The 18,062-nt window shown below is 36.9% G+C and overlaps 1 protein-coding gene across 4 annotated transcripts in view; it reads left to right on the forward strand.

Annotated features, from left to right (window-relative positions):
* LRBA (LPS responsive beige-like anchor protein) overlaps nt 1-18,062 on the forward strand; it is a 302,351-nt gene that overhangs the window by 277,487 nt on the left and 6,802 nt on the right. For 3 of the 4 annotated variants that reach the window (XM_063415457.1, XM_063415458.1, XM_063415459.1), the window contains exons 53-55: nt 1,438-1,605; nt 14,106-14,207; nt 15,396-15,610. In XM_063415457.1, coding sequence (XP_063271527.1) covers nt 1,438-1,605; nt 14,106-14,207; nt 15,396-15,610 — 485 coding nt within the window. Of the gene's footprint in view, nt 1-1,179; nt 1,278-1,437; nt 1,606-14,105; nt 14,208-15,395; nt 15,611-18,062 lie in introns of those variants that run through there. The other variant, XM_063415460.1, reaches the window with a different exon arrangement.

Below are 18,062 nucleotides of genomic sequence, written 5' to 3' on the forward strand. Positions count from 1 at the left end.
TGTTATTATTTAGTGGCTGGATACAAACACAGTCCTTTTGTACTGTGTAAAAAGAGGCTGTGAAATGTTCCCTATCACCCATATTAAGGGACCAATAGTTTATAATTCATGCACCAAAACATTTTATTAAAATATGCATAAGTCCCAACACTGATTTGGGTTACTATTTTTTAAATGCTTTTCGGAACATTTTATTTAATTTTATTTTTATTTATTTATACTCAGAAACACAGCAGCCTGTATTTCCTTTTTCTTTTTTGGCCTCTCTTCTCAATCCATCACTCTTTTCCCCTTCTGTTCCTCCTCGTTCTTTATTCAGCCCAAAGCACAAATGGGTGCATGATCATTTGGGCTGGGAAAGGCAGGGTCACACCTTGGGGACATCACACATGACACTTCTTTTTGTCACTGGTGCAGGATTTGTCCTGGCCCCTGATACCTGAAGAAAATTGTGTGTTTGTGTTCTTTATTGTGATTCCTCAAGGTCTGCAATTGCTGGGCTTCAGCAAATCCAGTTCCACTTTTGAATAAAATATCATATTGAGAGACTGCAAATATTTTTTTATGGATTTTATGGATTGCTGCACTTTTAAATACATTCCCACCAAATAAAGAAAGAAAAAATAGTTCTCCCTACTGTAGTTTTTTTATTTTTTGGATGAAGAAAATATTTCTAAAAGAGTTTATAATATATTTAATTTGTCTTAGAATAAGAGGGAAGTTTTGAAAGGATCCATTTGTTGTGTTGCAGGTAAACTGATGCAAATGGTGTTTGGGCAGAATAAAAGGATAGTTTTAAAAGGATGCATTTGCTGTTGCAGGTAAACTGGTGCAGGTGATATTTGACCAGAATAAAAGAATAGTTTTAAAAGGATCCATTTGCTGTGGTGCAGGTAAACTGGTGCAGGTGATATTTGGCCAGAATTAAAGGATAGTTTTAAAAGGATGCATTTGCTGTTGCAGGTAAACTGATGCAAATGGTGTTTGGGCAGAATAAAAGGATAGTTTTGAAAGGATGCATTTGCTGTGTTGCAGGTAAACTGATGCAAATGGTGTTTGACCAGAATAAAAGGATAGTTTTAAAAGGATCCATTTGCTGTGGTGCAGGTAAACTGGTGCAGGTGATATTTGGCCAGAATACAAGAATAGTTTTGAAAGGATGCATTTGCTGTGTTGCAGGTAAACTGGTGCAGGTGGTGTTTGACCAGAATAAAAGAATAGTTTTGAAAGGATGCATTTGCTGTGGTGCAGGTGGTATTTGACCAGAATAAAAGAATAGTTTTAAAAGGATGCATTTGCTGTTCCAGGTAAACTGGTGCAGGTGGTGTTTGACCAGAATAAAAGAATAGTTTTAAAAGGATGCATTTGCTGTGGTGCAGGTGGTGTTTGACCAGAATAAAAGAATAGTTTTAAAAGGATGCATTTGCTGTGTTGCAGGTAAACTGGTGCAGGTGGTGTTTGGGCACTGGGATGTTGTGACGTGCCTGGCCCGTTCCGAGTCCTACATCGGAGGGAATTGTTACATCCTCTCAGGATCCCGGGATGCAACCTTGCTGCTCTGGTACTGGAATGGCAAAACCAGCATCATCGGGGATAACCCCAGAGGTAAGGAAAAAACCACAAAAAAAATTATTTATAAGGATGTTGTCTCCAAATGCCTTCAGCAAACGCTTCATAGGGTAGGATTTTAGGTGGGGTGCTGCATGTCCAATCCTCAAATCACCCAAATTCTGATTGGTTTCAGTGCAAGCAGCAGGGCTCACACCATTTAACCAAATTTATAAAACAGAGTAACCCTGCTCCAGCCTCATTCAGTTTTAACCCTGCCCACCCAAACTCACCTTGCACTTGCCAAAGGATTTATTCTCTTCCATCTTGCACCATTTCCCAGGAATTCCTGTCTTTTATTCAGGAAGATTCTCTCTTTAATCTCTATAAAAACCAGTGAACCACTGTGACTGCACAACCCTGTGTTATGTCACAGGAAAAGCAGAAAGTGATCTTGGCTTATGCCAGTTTCACTCCACACACACAAAAAGTTAATTTCTGATCTCCAAAGCAAAGAAAAAGCCAGACATGCAGTTGAGAAAAGGCCTGGAGTAAGGAATTGCTCATTTTAGAGGAATGAGGGGCTTTCAAGACAACATGTGAGAACTTATATACATAAATTTAGGGGCACATCATAGTCCTGTTCAGCAGGAAAAAAATACCTTGAAGGGAAGGGGTAAGATGAGGATATTCTGTCCTATGAGGAATATTTTAGGTTTTCTTCCATTCATTTAAGGTTTTCTCTGACCCTGTTTAAATAGTAGTAAAAACTGCTCTGCAGAGGGCAAAATGGACATCTGGAATGCACAAAGTGGTATTAGATCTGTCATATATTGCAGTTATGGCTGGCACACAGTTTTATATAATCAAAACAATACCTGACATCTTCCAAATTAATCAATTTGGTAAAGTTGTGTGTTCCATATTCAATCTGTTACTCATCTGGAGTTATTGGAATTTGAAACACAGAGGTGGCTTGACTGAAATTGCATCCTGCAAGCAACTTTGAGGAAGCACAACTCATTAATATCAGAACAAATATCTGAATTTAACTTGCAGATTATTTGATGTTGGCTATGAAAGCTATTCAGAAGTTGAACAAGTTCACACAGTTGCAGAATCTTAGGGCAGAGGATGTGTGAAAAATCCTTCCCCAAATCCTTCCAAGCAGCCCTGTTCAAGGGGTGGCAGTTTTTCTGAGAAGAGGCTAACAGAGTTTTATGAGCATCTTTAAATAAATACAGCTTTGCTTGAGGGAAAAAAAAAACCCTCTGTGAATACTTCATACATATTTTTCAGTCTATCAATTTAAAGCAAATGCAAACTCTGTGTTATTTTTGCAGACCTTGTAAACTTGGAAACTCCAAAGAGTTTGCAGGTTCCTAAGCGTGCCTTAAGGGACCAATGGTTTTTAATTCATGCACCAAAATATTTTATTAAAATATGCTTAAGTCCCAACACTGATTTGGGTTACTATTTTTTAAATGCTTTTCGGAACATTTTATTTAATTTTATTTTTATTTATTTATACTCAGAAACACAGTTGTGATTGTCCCTCATTTGCAGGCTTGCTGCTGTGTGAACCAGACCTAGCAGATAATTTCCTGAGGTTCTTAACCTATTTGACTCAAATATGTAGATTTTGTTACAATCTATTGACTGTCTTCTCTAATGCAGATTTCTAAGGTATTACAATTTTGCACTTTTCAGAGGTAATGCCAGGCAATTCTAGCTGCTCTTTAAAATCAGTAGCTACCTGATAAGTCTTGTAGTTTTATTAGACCTGAACTTTTAGGGACTTGCAATGGCTCCAGTGTTTACCAACTGCCTTTATGCAAGGTTTTTTTGTGATACAGTGTGCCTGGAAACCTCTGTTATCAATTGGAATCTCACTCTACGTAGCCCTTGACATGGGCACAGACAGTTCCTGCTTCAAAGAGATGGTAATCTGGGGTGTTTAATTTTTCCCAGAAAGAGCTGTCTGTAGGCCTCTCTGTTCAGGCAAAAATTTTTTTGAAAAGACAAATGAAAAGAGCTGTTTCTGCTTAGTTCTGATTTTGTCAGAAATGGAAAGCACCAGCAGATTTGCTGGGTTCTGAGCCCTGTTGCTGCAGCTGTAACTTCCATCCAGTTGCAGGATGTTGATATTTAACAGGTCCAATGTCTTTGTATTTGAAGCTTATCATTCTTTTAGCTCAAAATGTTGTTTATTCATGCTTTCAATGAGCACTGTTCACTGGGATATTAGATACTCTCAAAGTGGATATTTCTTCTCTATTTTTCTCTATTTAATTATCTCTAATGTCCATCTAAAGGTGACTTCACAGCAATGTGCCTCTAATTGTACTTTACCAACCATGGTGCCAGAGTATTTTGAAGAAAAAATGATTTAGATCAGGGAGTGTTTTTTCCTCCTCTCATAGTACCTGTTACATCATATCCCATTAGGGTTACATTTTATTTGGGATCACTTGTTTGATTTCTTTCCTTTTAGAGAACTGAGCTCTGCATCTCTGGCTCTGTATATTCACATTTTACAGTGATGCTTAAGCCAGGTGGGCTGTGGCACACGTGATAAATAAGAGGCTTGGTATTCTTTATAAGGGCAATTTTCTGGCTAACTTGACTGTATTGAAAGATTCTCTGGTTTTGGTCTAACAGAAGAAAAATGTTATTGAATTACTAATTATTTGCATAATTTATCTTTCAACTTTCAGGCTGACTTTTTAAAGAAATTAGAGCCATGGAGTCTCACTATCTTTCTTAGTTTCTCCCCAATACCTCTCAAGTGCATTGATCAATGTAAACCAAATCTGACAAATTGAGGTCCCAGACATATGAAATTTCTACACGGGGCACATCTGCTGGAAACTATTTTATTCTTCACAAAACAGCTTGATTACATTTAGGTTAAATCATTTTTTCCTTCTCAAATTAAAACCTGAAATGCAAAAAAAAAAAAATTTCATTATGCTCTTTGATCAAATGTAGAGTTTTTTCTCTTTCTAAATTAATTACTTTTGAAAACGTAAAAGTACGGCACTACTTCACTTTGGAGCACAGGCCTTTTTTCGATGCAAAAATGTTTCTGGGCACAATTTCTGACCAAACCTTGGAATAATTCACAACAGAGCTAAGGACCTGAAGTGGTTACATCCTTTGGAACAGCCTGGAGCTGTTTTGCTTTCACATTAATTAACATAATTTACTGTGGAGATGTGAAGTCGCTTTGCATGGCACAAGGAGCTTTTCCTTTTCTCTCCTTGGCCTGGGGGAGGCTGCAGGGAAGGATGTGGCCCTTGGAGCCCACGTGTGATCTGGGACACACCAAATTCTGCTGAATATTTATTTAGAGGCTCCGAGGTGACACTTGGTGACATCCTGCACCGGGACTGTGTGGCAGAATTCCTGGAGATTCCTGGAGAGGGGCTGCGTTTTGTTCCTGCCCATCCTGAGGAGGTGCAGGGGTGAGAGGAGGGATTGTGTGAGGGCTGCAGAAGGAGATGAGAGAATCCATTTGCATGCAAATGTCGAGCATCACTTTCAGATCCCACTTTCGCTTTGAAGCTCAAGTGGCCACTCCTGGTGTTTGGACATTTCCTAGGCTGAGGGATCGCGTTTTCCTTTGTAATCACAGAACCGTAGGAAACAGGGCAGCAGCTTTGTCACCTGATCTATTCTCTTTTCCCAATGAGGGCTTAACTGTGCCAAAACCAATCTCCACTGATGTTTGTCCAATCTGCCCTTAAAAACCTCAGCAAATGCATTTTTGGGCCTTGGAAGCCCCATCCTCATCAGTCTTTTCCCAATATTCAGCCTCGGATCCAGTTCTTTTTGCAGCAGTTGCATTCTATCATCTTTTATCTATTTTTCTTTTGTGTAGAGAACAGATTATTTCCTTCCTGCAGCTACTTCCAGTTATTTGGATTGCCATGACCTGCAATTCTTTGCCTCCAACTTTATTAACTCAATTCTTTGTTTTTTGCCATAAGTCATGTTTTTCCAGACCTCTGATCTTTTTCTTTAGTTGACTTGTCTTCCTCAAAGTAGATCCAGGAATGCAGCTGAAGCCTTTCCAGTAATAAATAGAAAAAAACCCTGATTTTACAGACCTGTACTTTTCACTTTTCCCCAGGGAATATCTGTTTCTTTCACAACACCATGACACTGTCAATTCTTTTAAGGACATGAGCCAGTATGAATTTCATTTTTTTCTGAAGAATCTACACAATTGTGTCTCCTTCAGCTGTGGAATCTCATCTTCAAACTTCCTGAAGTGTGTTCTTTTTTAGACTGTTTCTCCAATTTGTCAAACTTACTTGGAATTCTCATCCTGTCTTCCAGCAGTCTTGCAGCAACTCACATCTGCAAATACACTTTGCAGTCTTATTCTATTAAATTGGTCATTAAAGCAAATGTTGGCTAGTCCACAGTTCAGGAATGCCCATCAATACATTTACCATTTTGACAGTGAATATTGAATTTAGCTTTCCAATGTATCATAGGATCTTCTGAACGTGTGCTTCCCTGTTTTCCTTAAGAATTTGCTCATGTGGAACAGCGCTGGAGTTCTTACTCAAATAAAAATATGTGATGTCTCCTGTTACTTTGCCATTGCAAGAAAAAATAGCTTTGACATGATTTGTTCAGATCAAATCCAAATCAGCTGTTACTCATCTTGTTTTCTTGTAGGAAATTGTGTGTATATATATAAAAATGTAACTGTTCTGCCAGTGTTTCTTCTGTTTGTTGGGATTAAGCAGACTACTCTCTACTCTCTGATTTTTCTTTTTCCTGCTTAATTTTTTATATTCTCTCAGATCCCCACCCAATATCCATGAAATAATTGTTATAACTAGGATTATGTAGCTTTATTGTCACAGTATCCTCAGCTCACTGTTATCAGCCCAACTGAGTGCCAAACATTTCCCTCATTCAGGTATTCTCTAGTTGAGACAACAATTTCCACTGCTGGTTTTATTTGAGTTTGCTGTCTGACCTTTTCTTGAAGTGCTTTGTGTGGCATCATCTACTGATACTGTTTGCTCTTAATAACAAACCAACTTCTTGAAAAACTTGGCATATTTTTGTGTTTTTAGAACGTTATTCCTGACATCCTTGTTGGTTACATCCATCTATGTTTGTGTCTCTCTGGGTTTGTCTCTTTGCTCAGACCTTGTTGCTTTCACTGTTTCAGAAATGTCTCATTTATTTTGATTTTTCTGCCTGACTTTGCTGTGTCACTGGAGAACTCTGAGCTGTGCCAGCTGGGATCTTGTCTGTCTTATCCCTGTGCTGCATTCACTAATATCCTTACACCTTTTCCTTTGTTTTCTGGAGGTTTAATTACATTTTTTGTAGTTTGCCCCGAGATCTTACAGAAGGATATTCTGTATCTATTGAAACCCGTTTTTCCAAAATACTTCTGGAATTATCTTGTCCTTGACCTCTCCCTTATAAAATGTATTGAAGGTTCTCATATCTTTGCCACTTCCATGTAAATTCCTTTCAGCAGGGTGCTTTTTAATTTGTTTTGCTCTGTTGGTTATTATCATATTTAGAAGGTCATCTCGAGCTGTTACATATTAAAAATGGTCATGAAATCTCTTTCCACACACGTGCTTGTGGTCTTCCTTTGCCAACACATGATTTTTTAGTTGGAATATCCTATTTTCTCCAGTTTTCTTTAATAATCCCTCACCTACATGGACCAGGTAGAGGCCAGTCATGAATGTCAGTGAATGTAAATCTGTTTTCAAGGTTTTGGGTTTTTCACTGTAGCTATTTTATTTGGAAATGCTTTCTTGAAGGGGAGGTTTGTGGTGGTGAATTTGTCTTACTATTGTTTATGCTTCTAAAATGATTTGTGCTTAAAAAATGGTAGGCATTTCTATAGTCCAGTGGAAGATAAAGTGTTTTTATTCATGGAATATGAAGATGTGGTTCTGTTGCTTTCAAATATCTATGAATGTGTCCACAATTAGGTTTTAATTTTCATCTTTTGAAAATACCAAATTATTTTTAATTAGAAATTTGGTTTGCTAAGGAAATTAATGCTTGACTGATAAAAATCTTCAGTGCAATGTACAGTGTGTGTATCACTACTGCTAATACTAATGGGCTCTCTTCTGAGTTATTGCATTGATCTTCCACACATATGTGAATAAAACAAATTATATTACCTATTTTATGTTAGCCCATAAAACTAGAAAATGTTACTCTCTGTATGTATCACATTTGCATCACGAGGACTGTGGGGGTGCTTTCATTGCATAGCTTTATATTTTTTATATTCAGGTATTCTGAAGTGTGGGAAATAAATGGGTTTAGTGGTGTAGCCACGTAGCAGGACTCAGAGGAATGTAAGAACCTGATTTCATACTTAAAAATACAATTGCTGTGTTTAACTAAGATTTAATTGAGAAGATTCACTGAACAGTTTGGCTGTTGAAATTTTTTAAATGCATAATCTTTTCTATTTGTAAAATATGAAGTCTCCCAAAGGGTTAAAAATTTAATCACATTTTTTGTCTTGCTGAAGAACAGTCTTGTTCCTATCCAAGCTACTTTTAAACAAAACCGCATTTTAAAAAAAAAATATTTAGTTAGAATTCCTAAATAAATATTTGTATACCTGCAAGACTTTCATCAATTAGCATTATTATTATTAATAAACACATATAGTATGTATAGCATATGTATTATAAAATAATTATAAATTACTATTAACATTAAAGCTATGATCTCGAGACTACAGAAATCATTAGTTTTAATTACATTAATAATCACAGTAAAAGATAAAACATCTGTATTTCATCAACTGCTGCAGACACTTTTCAGTTGGAAAATTGAAACTTTCTGTGAGTGCTTCATAATTAATTATTTAAGTGGACAATGCAAGCAAATTAAACTTTGAAATTATACCTGAGGAGCATCTTTGTGTCGGTTGATTGAAGAATAATGGCACAGGTTATAATTTCTTTATACTCAGACAAAATAATCCTGCAAAGTTGAATTCTGTGAGGATTTAATAAATCCCTGCACACAGGGATTTCAAGCAGTTCTGTGTCTGCTGTTAACTCTGTAGCCAAAAATCTCCTTTTTTTCCTTCTTCCCTCATCCTCACCTTGAATTAAAACCTAAATCTTGGTCTGCATGATCTGGACTTCTGTTTTCAAAATTCATTTCCAAACCAATGCAAGTAGAGAAGATGAGGGTACACATTTCCAAATGATGTTTATAGCAGAAATACTTACTTAGAGTTCTAATTATTATTTTTTTAAAAATTGAAAATAATTTCCTTATAAGCAGCTTCTCTTAAAAATTGAATTGGGAAGTAGTTGTAAAAATCTTACCTGTTAATGTTCCCTCTTCCATTTATCGTGCTAATTAGCAGGAGTATCAAAACGTCCATAAATCACTAATTAGGCTAATTAGTAATGGAAATTCTCCTGTTACTGTTACTCTCTGTCTACCAGAGCAGCTAAAAATGTGCAGAGCCCCAAAATACTGAAATATCTTTGAAATTTCTGCAGCTATAAAGGCAATAATCCACTGGAGTCAGCCGAGTTTTGGGACAGTCTGCACATGCTCCTTTAGGTGCTCAATAACACTTTTATTTTTTATACCCCTGCACACATATTCCACATTATTTGTGTGAGCCCTTCTTAAAAAAAAAAAAAAAATAGCCAGTAAATAATTCAGTATTATTGTCACGTTGTTTTACTGCAGACGTAACAAATATTCTTTGTTTCTCAAAAATGGCAGGACAGCACAATGTGGTGTGTAAAGCCAGAGTCCTTCAGCACCATCTGCTGGCATCCAGTTGAAGTTGATTTCAGGGCTGGATCCTAAGCACTATCTAGGAAAAAAATTAAAAATACCTATTCACATTTTCAAGGCAAAAATAAAATTAATTTGGAGTATAATTTTTATCCTTTTTGTGGAAATTATAATGAGAGAATACAAGTGAATTTAAGTTCAGCATATGAAGTGAAAGAGAAATAGGTCAGGAGGGTTTTGTTAGGTGGGACGGTAAAAAGAAATTGCTTGATTTGTTTTTTTCCTTTTCTGTTTAGGTTTGTTGTCTTTCCTTGAACTCATTTGGTAATGGTACTGTAAACCAAAAGAGAGAAATATGAAGAAAATTGATTATTTTTTAGCATAAACAAAAAAAAACCCTTCATAAACCCATTTTAGAACATTATCAAACCAAAATGACCGTGCTCTAAAACTTCAAAGCTGCCATTTAAGTAACAGTTGATGAAGTCGGGATGGTGCAAATATTAAAATATCAGTGCCCTGTGACCCTGCGTGTTCACCTGCAGATACTTCACAGGGGCTTCAAAAGGTCCTGGCTGCAGTGGGAGGGGTCCTGCAATGACTTCCAGGACCTGCAGCAAGGGAAAACCTGGCCACAAAGGTTTGTGGTGCACATGGAGCACGAATTAAGAGCCTGGAATTATTGACTTTTGAAGTCGGAGTGGTAATGCCCAGTTTATGGAGGCCTGGTAGATGTTCTTTATTCTGTTTGTTTGGGAAATGTGGTTTTTGTGACACAGCATGTGTGAAAAATCTCTCATGAATATTGAATAAGGGTTGGTCACTTGTTGCACTGAGGGAAGTACAATAAACCCTCCTGGCTTCTATTTAGATTTTATATAAATATATTTATATATATTTTACTTTATATTTACTGAAACAAATCCTACCAGATAAATCTCTTTTATTTTTTCCTTACTGAATAATCTACAGCATCTCCTGTGCTTTGCATGTTTAGACCTTTCTTCAGGATAAAATGAAACATCATTCAAAGCTTGTTCCTTTTTCAGAAAATCCAGGGTTGAAGTCTTTTTTTACAAAACCAAAACTTGCATCTTGGCATAAGGTTGTACTTTTTGTGGTAAAATAAGTCTGAACAGATGGGAAGTAGTTTAAAGGAATTAAGAGGAAATGCTGATGGAGTGTCACATGAAGAACCAGACAACAATGAAGTTCCTATATAATATTAGAATATCATATTGTTATATAAAAATTCTTATTTATGAAAAATAAGATTATTCAAATCGAAGCTTTAGGAATACTTCAATAATTTTGTGTGGTGCCACTGAAGTAAGAGCTCTCATCCATCAGGTAACTTTCTGTGCCACTGAAATGGGGTTCTGATCATTTGGCTGATTATGTGATCTATAAATTATATTATTGCACAGACTTTATATAATATTTGACAGTTATCACTTCAATGCAATTAAAATCTGAAACCTGCTAATCATCAAAGGATCTTAGCAGCAAAGGAGTTTTCTTGATTTATCTACATTTTGCTGAGAGCATTTTTGTCCAGATGTCCTATATTCTGTACATACATCTGTACTTCCTATGTTGATTTCAAACCTTTTTTATTTTCCTCATTTTTTAATCATAAAAAACAACTTCTAAACTGGGAAATTCAAAAACTGAATTTTAGAAGGCCTCCTTACATGTATAGCTTGGTTTGGTTGATGTATCATTCTGAAAAAGCACTCAAGCACTTTTGCAAGAAATAGGTAAAAAGTCAGATTATAACTGATGCTTCATTTAATTTGGATTTTATATTGACATAAAATTGCATAATTAATTTGCCATTTAAAAGTGCCCCACAGCCTCTGCAATCAGAGAATAATTTAGAAATGGCTGTTTGGCTCTCTGTGACTTATAATAATTAGTTGTCTTCACATTTTGAAACATGAAAAGAAGCACAGTCAAATATTTTATATTTTAATGCTATTTCACCCATAAATGGTAGGAAAATAATCTCATTTTAATTATGAGATAAGTTTTGCAGCTCATCTCTCATTTAGTTTCTTTTTAGGAAGATATTTCTCTTCAAATAAATTCTTGTGTTTGGCTCAGCTTTTACAGCTTAGTGCTGAAAATGAAGCAGCCATTCCAGGAATTTGCTGCTGGATTTAAAATGTCGTGATCCTGCTTTGTATTGTAACATCACCAAAGCTGAAAAAAATAGCAGAGAGAGACCCAGTAATACAAACCAATTTCTTGTTCTCTCCTGTAAGGCTTTTCTTCTTCTGGATGTCATTAAAGTGGAAGAAAGTTTTGACTTTGCTGTAATCCCACTGTTCCTTTTTAAACCTATTCTCCAAAAGCCGAACATTTTTTCACTGATATATCACCACAGGCTGACATGATATCATGTGCTCTTTTATCTTCTGAAGCTTGAATTTTATGATTTAAAATGTACTTCAGTCACTTAAGTAAGAGTGATATTTTATGTTATTTTCTATGGGAAAACAGCTTTGGATTTATTGGAATGTAGGTGAGTTCTTTTGAAATAATTTGAATAGTTGCTACAAAGGTAAAGCATTCTGTCCATTACTGGAAAGTAACTTTATGTTGTGACTTAAATAAATCATTGATGGCATTTGGAGCAATGTGAGTGTGGCATTAAGAATGTCAGAAATTTCAGGACAGTGTGAGGATATCACTGTATCCCACACTGAGAAAAGCACATCTGTAAAACCATTGTGTGCTGCTTATTGCCGCTAGGATCTGAACTATCTTTAATTTCATTTGACTTGTTCATCTTCCTTAAGGATCTCCATAAAGATCCTCTGAGTGTTCTTTTCAGCCCTGACTTAGGGTTTGCATCAGTGCTCGTAAACCTGCTTAGAGGACAAAGCCCCTCTTCTCTTTGAAGTCGCTTCCCCAGCTTTTCAAAAGCCTCTGCAAGTCTGTCCTCTTAAAACAATTCAGCAAAGTTGGAAGTGGTGCCCCTTAAACCAGCAACAAAATAAAATTTTCTCTTTGCGTCATTGAAAGCCATGACAATCTTTTGAAGCGATAACAGTTTAAAAGCTTTTAAAGAAATCGGTTCTGCTCGATGAGCAGCTTTTAAGCTGACCCCATTATTTGGGGAATCAGAGGCTTGGAAACCCCTAAATGCTTGACATTCTTATCAAAGGAGTCAGCCTGACTTTTCACAGGACTCTTCTTTTACAGTATCTATTCAAATCCTAAGGTTCTTTAAAGATAGTTTTCTTCTTTCTTTTGTTTGGGTTGGGGTTTTTTTGTTTGTTTGTTTTTGTTTTAGTGTTTATTTCAAATATAATTTAGGAAAAAGTTGATACAATCCATGAAACACTGATCCTTCCACCTGTAGGTTTATACCCTGTTATGTTTGAAGTCAAGTCCAAATTCTGAAAAGTCAATTCTGAAAAGTCAAATTCTGAGCGTTAACTCAGGCAATTTTATTTTCTGTGAACTGTGAGATATATATATATGTATGTATATACATATATATATATGCTCAGTTTCTACTTCTTGATTTAAGAGTCTTATCCCCTACATTTAATGGATGTATTTGCTGACAGCCTTATGCAGATAAAGCTCATAATAATGGAGTTGCTGTAAGCAATAAGTTTACTCTCATGATTTTATTTATCTTCAAGTCCTAATAATTCATTTAGGCTTTGCTTCTCATAAGCGCTTCTAACTCCAACATCTTACATTCATTACCTGCTGCAATGTCGTGTATTTAAAACTTCTCTGATTTCAAAAGTTTCGTTAATGTGAAGTCTATAATTAGATGGATTCCTTGCTGATCTATGCCAGTATGTGTTAATTGAATTTCTGAAAGCAGAAGAAAGCAATAAAACCAGAATTCTAAAATTGTGCACACATAGGCAGCTCATTTAAAATAAAACAAACTAGCAAGACCTTTAAATGCACTAAGCTGCCACATTTTAGGGAAGGACAGGGAGAAAGAATTGGGTTGGCAATATTAAATTGTTCCTGGGTAGTGTGACTGTTGTGGTTGCTGTTCCATTTTCCCCTAAAATGCAGGTTTGTGTCTTGGCTGCAGAGTTCATTTATGAATCCTCTGAGGTGCCCAGCCCATGTTTAGGGGAGCAAAGTTCAGTGAGAATTTGGCTCTGGAAGGTTTGTGAGCAAAATCCACAGCATCAGCCACCTGAGAAGGACCTAGAGGTCATTAAATCCACCCTTATGCTTCTAATTTTTTGGTGTTTTTTTTTTTTCCTTTGCTCCTGAACTGTCTGCCACACTTCCTGGCCTTGAGTCTGTTTTATCAAACATTATATGAAACAAAAGTGACAGCTTCTAGTGACTGTTTCTTAAGAGATTAAGACAATTCAGCAAGTTACTCCAAAGCATGTTCACATTTAAAATATACACCATCCATGCCTGGGTGTGTACATGTATGCACACACACATATAATGTCAGTGCCTATATCTAAGAAGAAATAGATTCATTTACTTTTGTATTGCTGATACAAATTGTAATAGTAACTGCAGAATAAATCACATTTTGAAAGGTCAAAATTCTCGATTTGAGACTCTGTCAGGGATTATGACCTTTACTTAAAAGCCACTGGATGTGGCAGCTGCACAGATGTTTTGGGAGGTGATATAAATGGGTAAAAATATTTTTGTAAGCAACACAAACTCAAAGAGCAAGGAAACAGGAGGTGCTTCAGCGACGGAAAACAGCGATTTTGGGAATAGATTGTAACCAAGGATTGCTTTTATTGTTTTTTTTCCTGAAGGTGATTTTGCAACTCCCCGAGCTGTTCTGACAGGACACGACTATGAGATCACCTGTGCTGCCATCTGTGCTGAGCTTGGCCTGGTGATCAGTGGTTCAAAAGGTAACGTGGTCCTGGCATTTCTGTCTTGTGAAGCTATAATCTGTGAAGAAATAATAATTAATGCCAAGAGGAATATAGGCTCAGGGGGCAGAATGATAATGGTGGTTTTAAAATAATTTATTTTATGGTGGTTTTACTTCTAACCTTTTTTTTTAGTTGCTATGGAATTTGAATTTTAAACATGTTAAGACTGAGGATTGTTCAGAGGCACCCACCTCAGTTTCACTCCTGATTGCTGTTTCTGTGTGTTTATCCAGTGTGTAATTACATATATCAGAGCTGGATACAGGCTTTGAGGGCCAGGATGCTGAAGAGGGGCTGTCACAAGATAACTTCTCAAAAAGGGGAAACAAAATTTAGTTTTGAGAGAAAGAGAACGTGCTGGACTATTTGTTTGATGAACAGTGTGTATAAATTCCTGGTAATTGTGTTCAGGCTCTTTCAGCTTGGCTGCAAAGCCTCTGATATCCTCCATTTGTGTTCTCAAAGCTGTGCTTTTAGCAGGCAGATTATAAAGAATGGTGTTGATTCTGTGGATATTCTGTGTAATTTTATTATTTGCTTAATTGTCCCCAATTGTTTTTAAACTTTTACATTTCTTGGAATTAGTATCTTTGGTGTTTCTGAAGTAGCTGCTCAGAGACACTTCAGAGTTGGGTGTACTCATGGTCTGTACCTGTGTGCATTTCTGTGTTATGTGACTTATGTGCAAAGCAGGTATTTGTCAAAATATGTTAAAAAGCAAATATTTAGTGGGTGGCTTAGAGTCTTAATGTGAGAACAATTGTAGAATACCTACATATGTAAATTCACTACTCTTAGCTCTGCGTGTCTTTGTGTTTTGAAAATCTCCTTTCAAGGCTCAGTACCTTCAATTACTCAAAATTAACTCTCAAAATTAACTCTCAAAATTAACTCTCAAAATTAACTACTACCTGCTTTAAAAGAAAATCCACAGAATGCAATCTAGGTGCTCTAAAATACCTTAAAGCAAAACTTTTAAGGAATAAACTGTTTATCTTAATGTCTGGCACCCTGGAAGTCATAGGCAATTCACCTAAACATGCTAACAACCATTATAAAGTAGTGTAATAATGATGATTTAAGTAGAAGCCATTATTATTTGAAAAAAATGTCTTTAATTGAGTGTGTAAATCAATAACCTGAGATCCTGTTCCGTCTCACCAGAAGGACCATGCCTCATCCATTCTATGAATGGAGATCTACTGAGGACGTTAGAAGGTCCTGAAAGATTGCAAGGTCCCGAAAGCTGCCTGAGACCAAAACTAATCCAAGCTTCCAGAGAAGGCCACTGTGTCATATATTATGAGAACGGGCTCTTCTGTGTGTTCAGTGTGAACGGGAGGCTGCAGGCCACCATGGAAACAGATGACAAAATAAGGGTGAGTGTCCTCAAATGTGTGCTAATGTCAGGGGAAAAGCTGCTGGAGCTGTGTGGAGACTCTTTCTACAGCCACACCATAAATATGGGGTACCAGACCATAGCACAGCAGCTTTCTGAAAAATTTAGAGGGGACCATGTACTCTTAATAACATTAGGAGGATTTTTTTTTACAGTTTTAACTGTAAAATAACTCCGTTCATAAAATAAGAAAAATTGTGTCGGCCTTTCCTTGGCCTGGAAAATACGAATATTACTAATTGCTGATCAGGAGAGGCTGTGCTGCATCTTCCCTTTGGAGTGTGAAGGCAGGAGGTCAGTGGAGCTATTTTGGATGTTAGTTTTCCCTTTCTTTTGGCATCTGAGTGCATTCCTGCATCCTGGTTCAGCTGGGATGAGTTGTGCTGACTCCCAGGAAGTTTATAGGGATCCTATAAATTATTGTAGGATTTATTATATATATTATATAATATATATATATTACATATAATATATTATATGTATTGTATATATATTATATTATATATATTATATATAAAATAGGATCTCTATATATGCTATTATATCCTGTGCTTCAGCTCTTTGAGCCCTTTGGTATTTTCTAAGCAGGCAGCAGTTCCACACCTTCAGCTGAAACAGGCATGGAACAAGTCCATAACCATGCAGGAGGCTTTTTAATTTTATGGCTTTATGAAAATTAATTTATAATACAAAACGAAGGTCTCTTATGAAACAGAGCAGAAGCTCTCAGCTGTACTGCAGTACCGCCCCTCCAAGCTGATTTTTGTAATCTGGTGGAAGATCCCAGGAACTGCGGGGATTTCCAACATTCTCTTGAGTTGAAAGCTCTCAAAAGATTTTCCTTTATTTGGATTACACGTGCCAGGAGGAAAATCCCTCTCTGCTGTGATGTCTGTTTTACAGAATTATTGGCGTTTTTTCAGCTGCTGTGCAATGTAGTGAGCACTTCTTTCCATACTAAAGGTGGAAGAAGGTGTCAGTATATTTTAAAGAATTTTGATCTTTGCTATTTGCACTTTATAATTGGTGTGGAACTGCCTGATTAGCATTGAAGTTTCTGGTACAGGTCAGTATATTCCACTGAAAACCTTCTAAAACTCTTATCGAGTACCGTTCTCTGCTAATCCAGTGTCATCCATGCAGAATGTCAGCTGTGCTGGTGTTGGAATATGCAGAATTAACACAGGGAGAGTGCAGTCTGCAGGGCTTAGGGGGAATTTGACTTCTGTGGCAGCCACAAGTGCAGGTCTGAGGCTGGGGAAGTGAAGTAGGAATGTGCATATTTCTGTCCCCAGACATTTTGTTCCAAATTAATGTAGATTTTTGCATCAGTTCCCTGAAATTGTACCTTTGGCTATCCTTGTACAAATACTTCTGAGATTTTCAGCCTACTCTTCATCCCAGAGTTCTTTCCATAAAGCAAGACCATACCACAGTGGGTTTTTTCTCTTTTTACATTAATAATGTTGATCATCTGTCACTCTCAGTTGTGATTATGTTGTCAGCTAGGCCAGCAAATCTGTAAAATATCCAGAAATCCCTTGCCGGCTAAAACAATTTCTGTAGTGTTTCAGTCAGTACCCACAGCTTTAGGAATGTTGCTGCAGGCAATGGAAGTTCTGCTCTCTGCGGGCCAGAATTATGTTTGGAGAGGGGTTTGGGGTTTATTTTGTTTTGTTTTGTTTTCTTTCCCTCCCAGTGGTCCCAGCTGAGCTTTATGCTTAAACAACCTACAGCGTCTGTGCCGGTGCCTCTGCACTACATCACCGCTGAGGGAGAGTGGCAACTGCATGATTAAAGTGGGGCATTTAAAATGAATATCAGCTACCCAGGGGCTGTGCTGACAAACTCTCCTCGTTGCCTTTTGCTTGGGGAGGATAGAAAAAGGAAGGAAAAGGTCATAAGTGTGGAATTTGTAATGTAAAATCTTCGGTTTTCCTGTGTTGTTACGGGCCGGTGTTTCAGGACGCTGTTGGCAAAACCAGAAGTTTTCAGTAGTAATATTCTGATTTTCTTTCTTGTGTTCTTGTGCTAGAAAACTGCCAGAAAAAATTCAGACCCTCTGGGGAAATTCAGGGTCTAATCAATGCCTTCCACCTGTTTTTGTTTTAAATACTGTATTGCTCAGTGGAGCTTAGGCATATCACAGTACATCTACCATGTAGTGTTTAGATAACTTAATGAATACCTTTAACTCTAAATAGTCTGCTTGTTCTGAAAGGTAAAGTTATTTTACCCTAAACAAAGACTGTGTGCTGTTTCACCCAGAGGAACCAATTTATTTTCCTTTTCCTGACTCTGTTTTGAAATGTGGAAGTACCCACAAGACTCCTGCTGCTGTGAGCCAGGCCTGTCACAGCGTCAGCCCTGCCTCTTTACAAAGCTCTGCCATTCAAAAACCTGAAAAGTTAAAAGGGATTTGTGCAAAGTTT

The sequence above is a fragment of the Prinia subflava genome, chromosome 18, assembly GCF_021018805.1.
Source record: "Prinia subflava isolate CZ2003 ecotype Zambia chromosome 18, Cam_Psub_1.2, whole genome shotgun sequence".
NCBI classification, from domain to species: domain Eukaryota; kingdom Metazoa; phylum Chordata; class Aves; order Passeriformes; family Cisticolidae; genus Prinia; species Prinia subflava.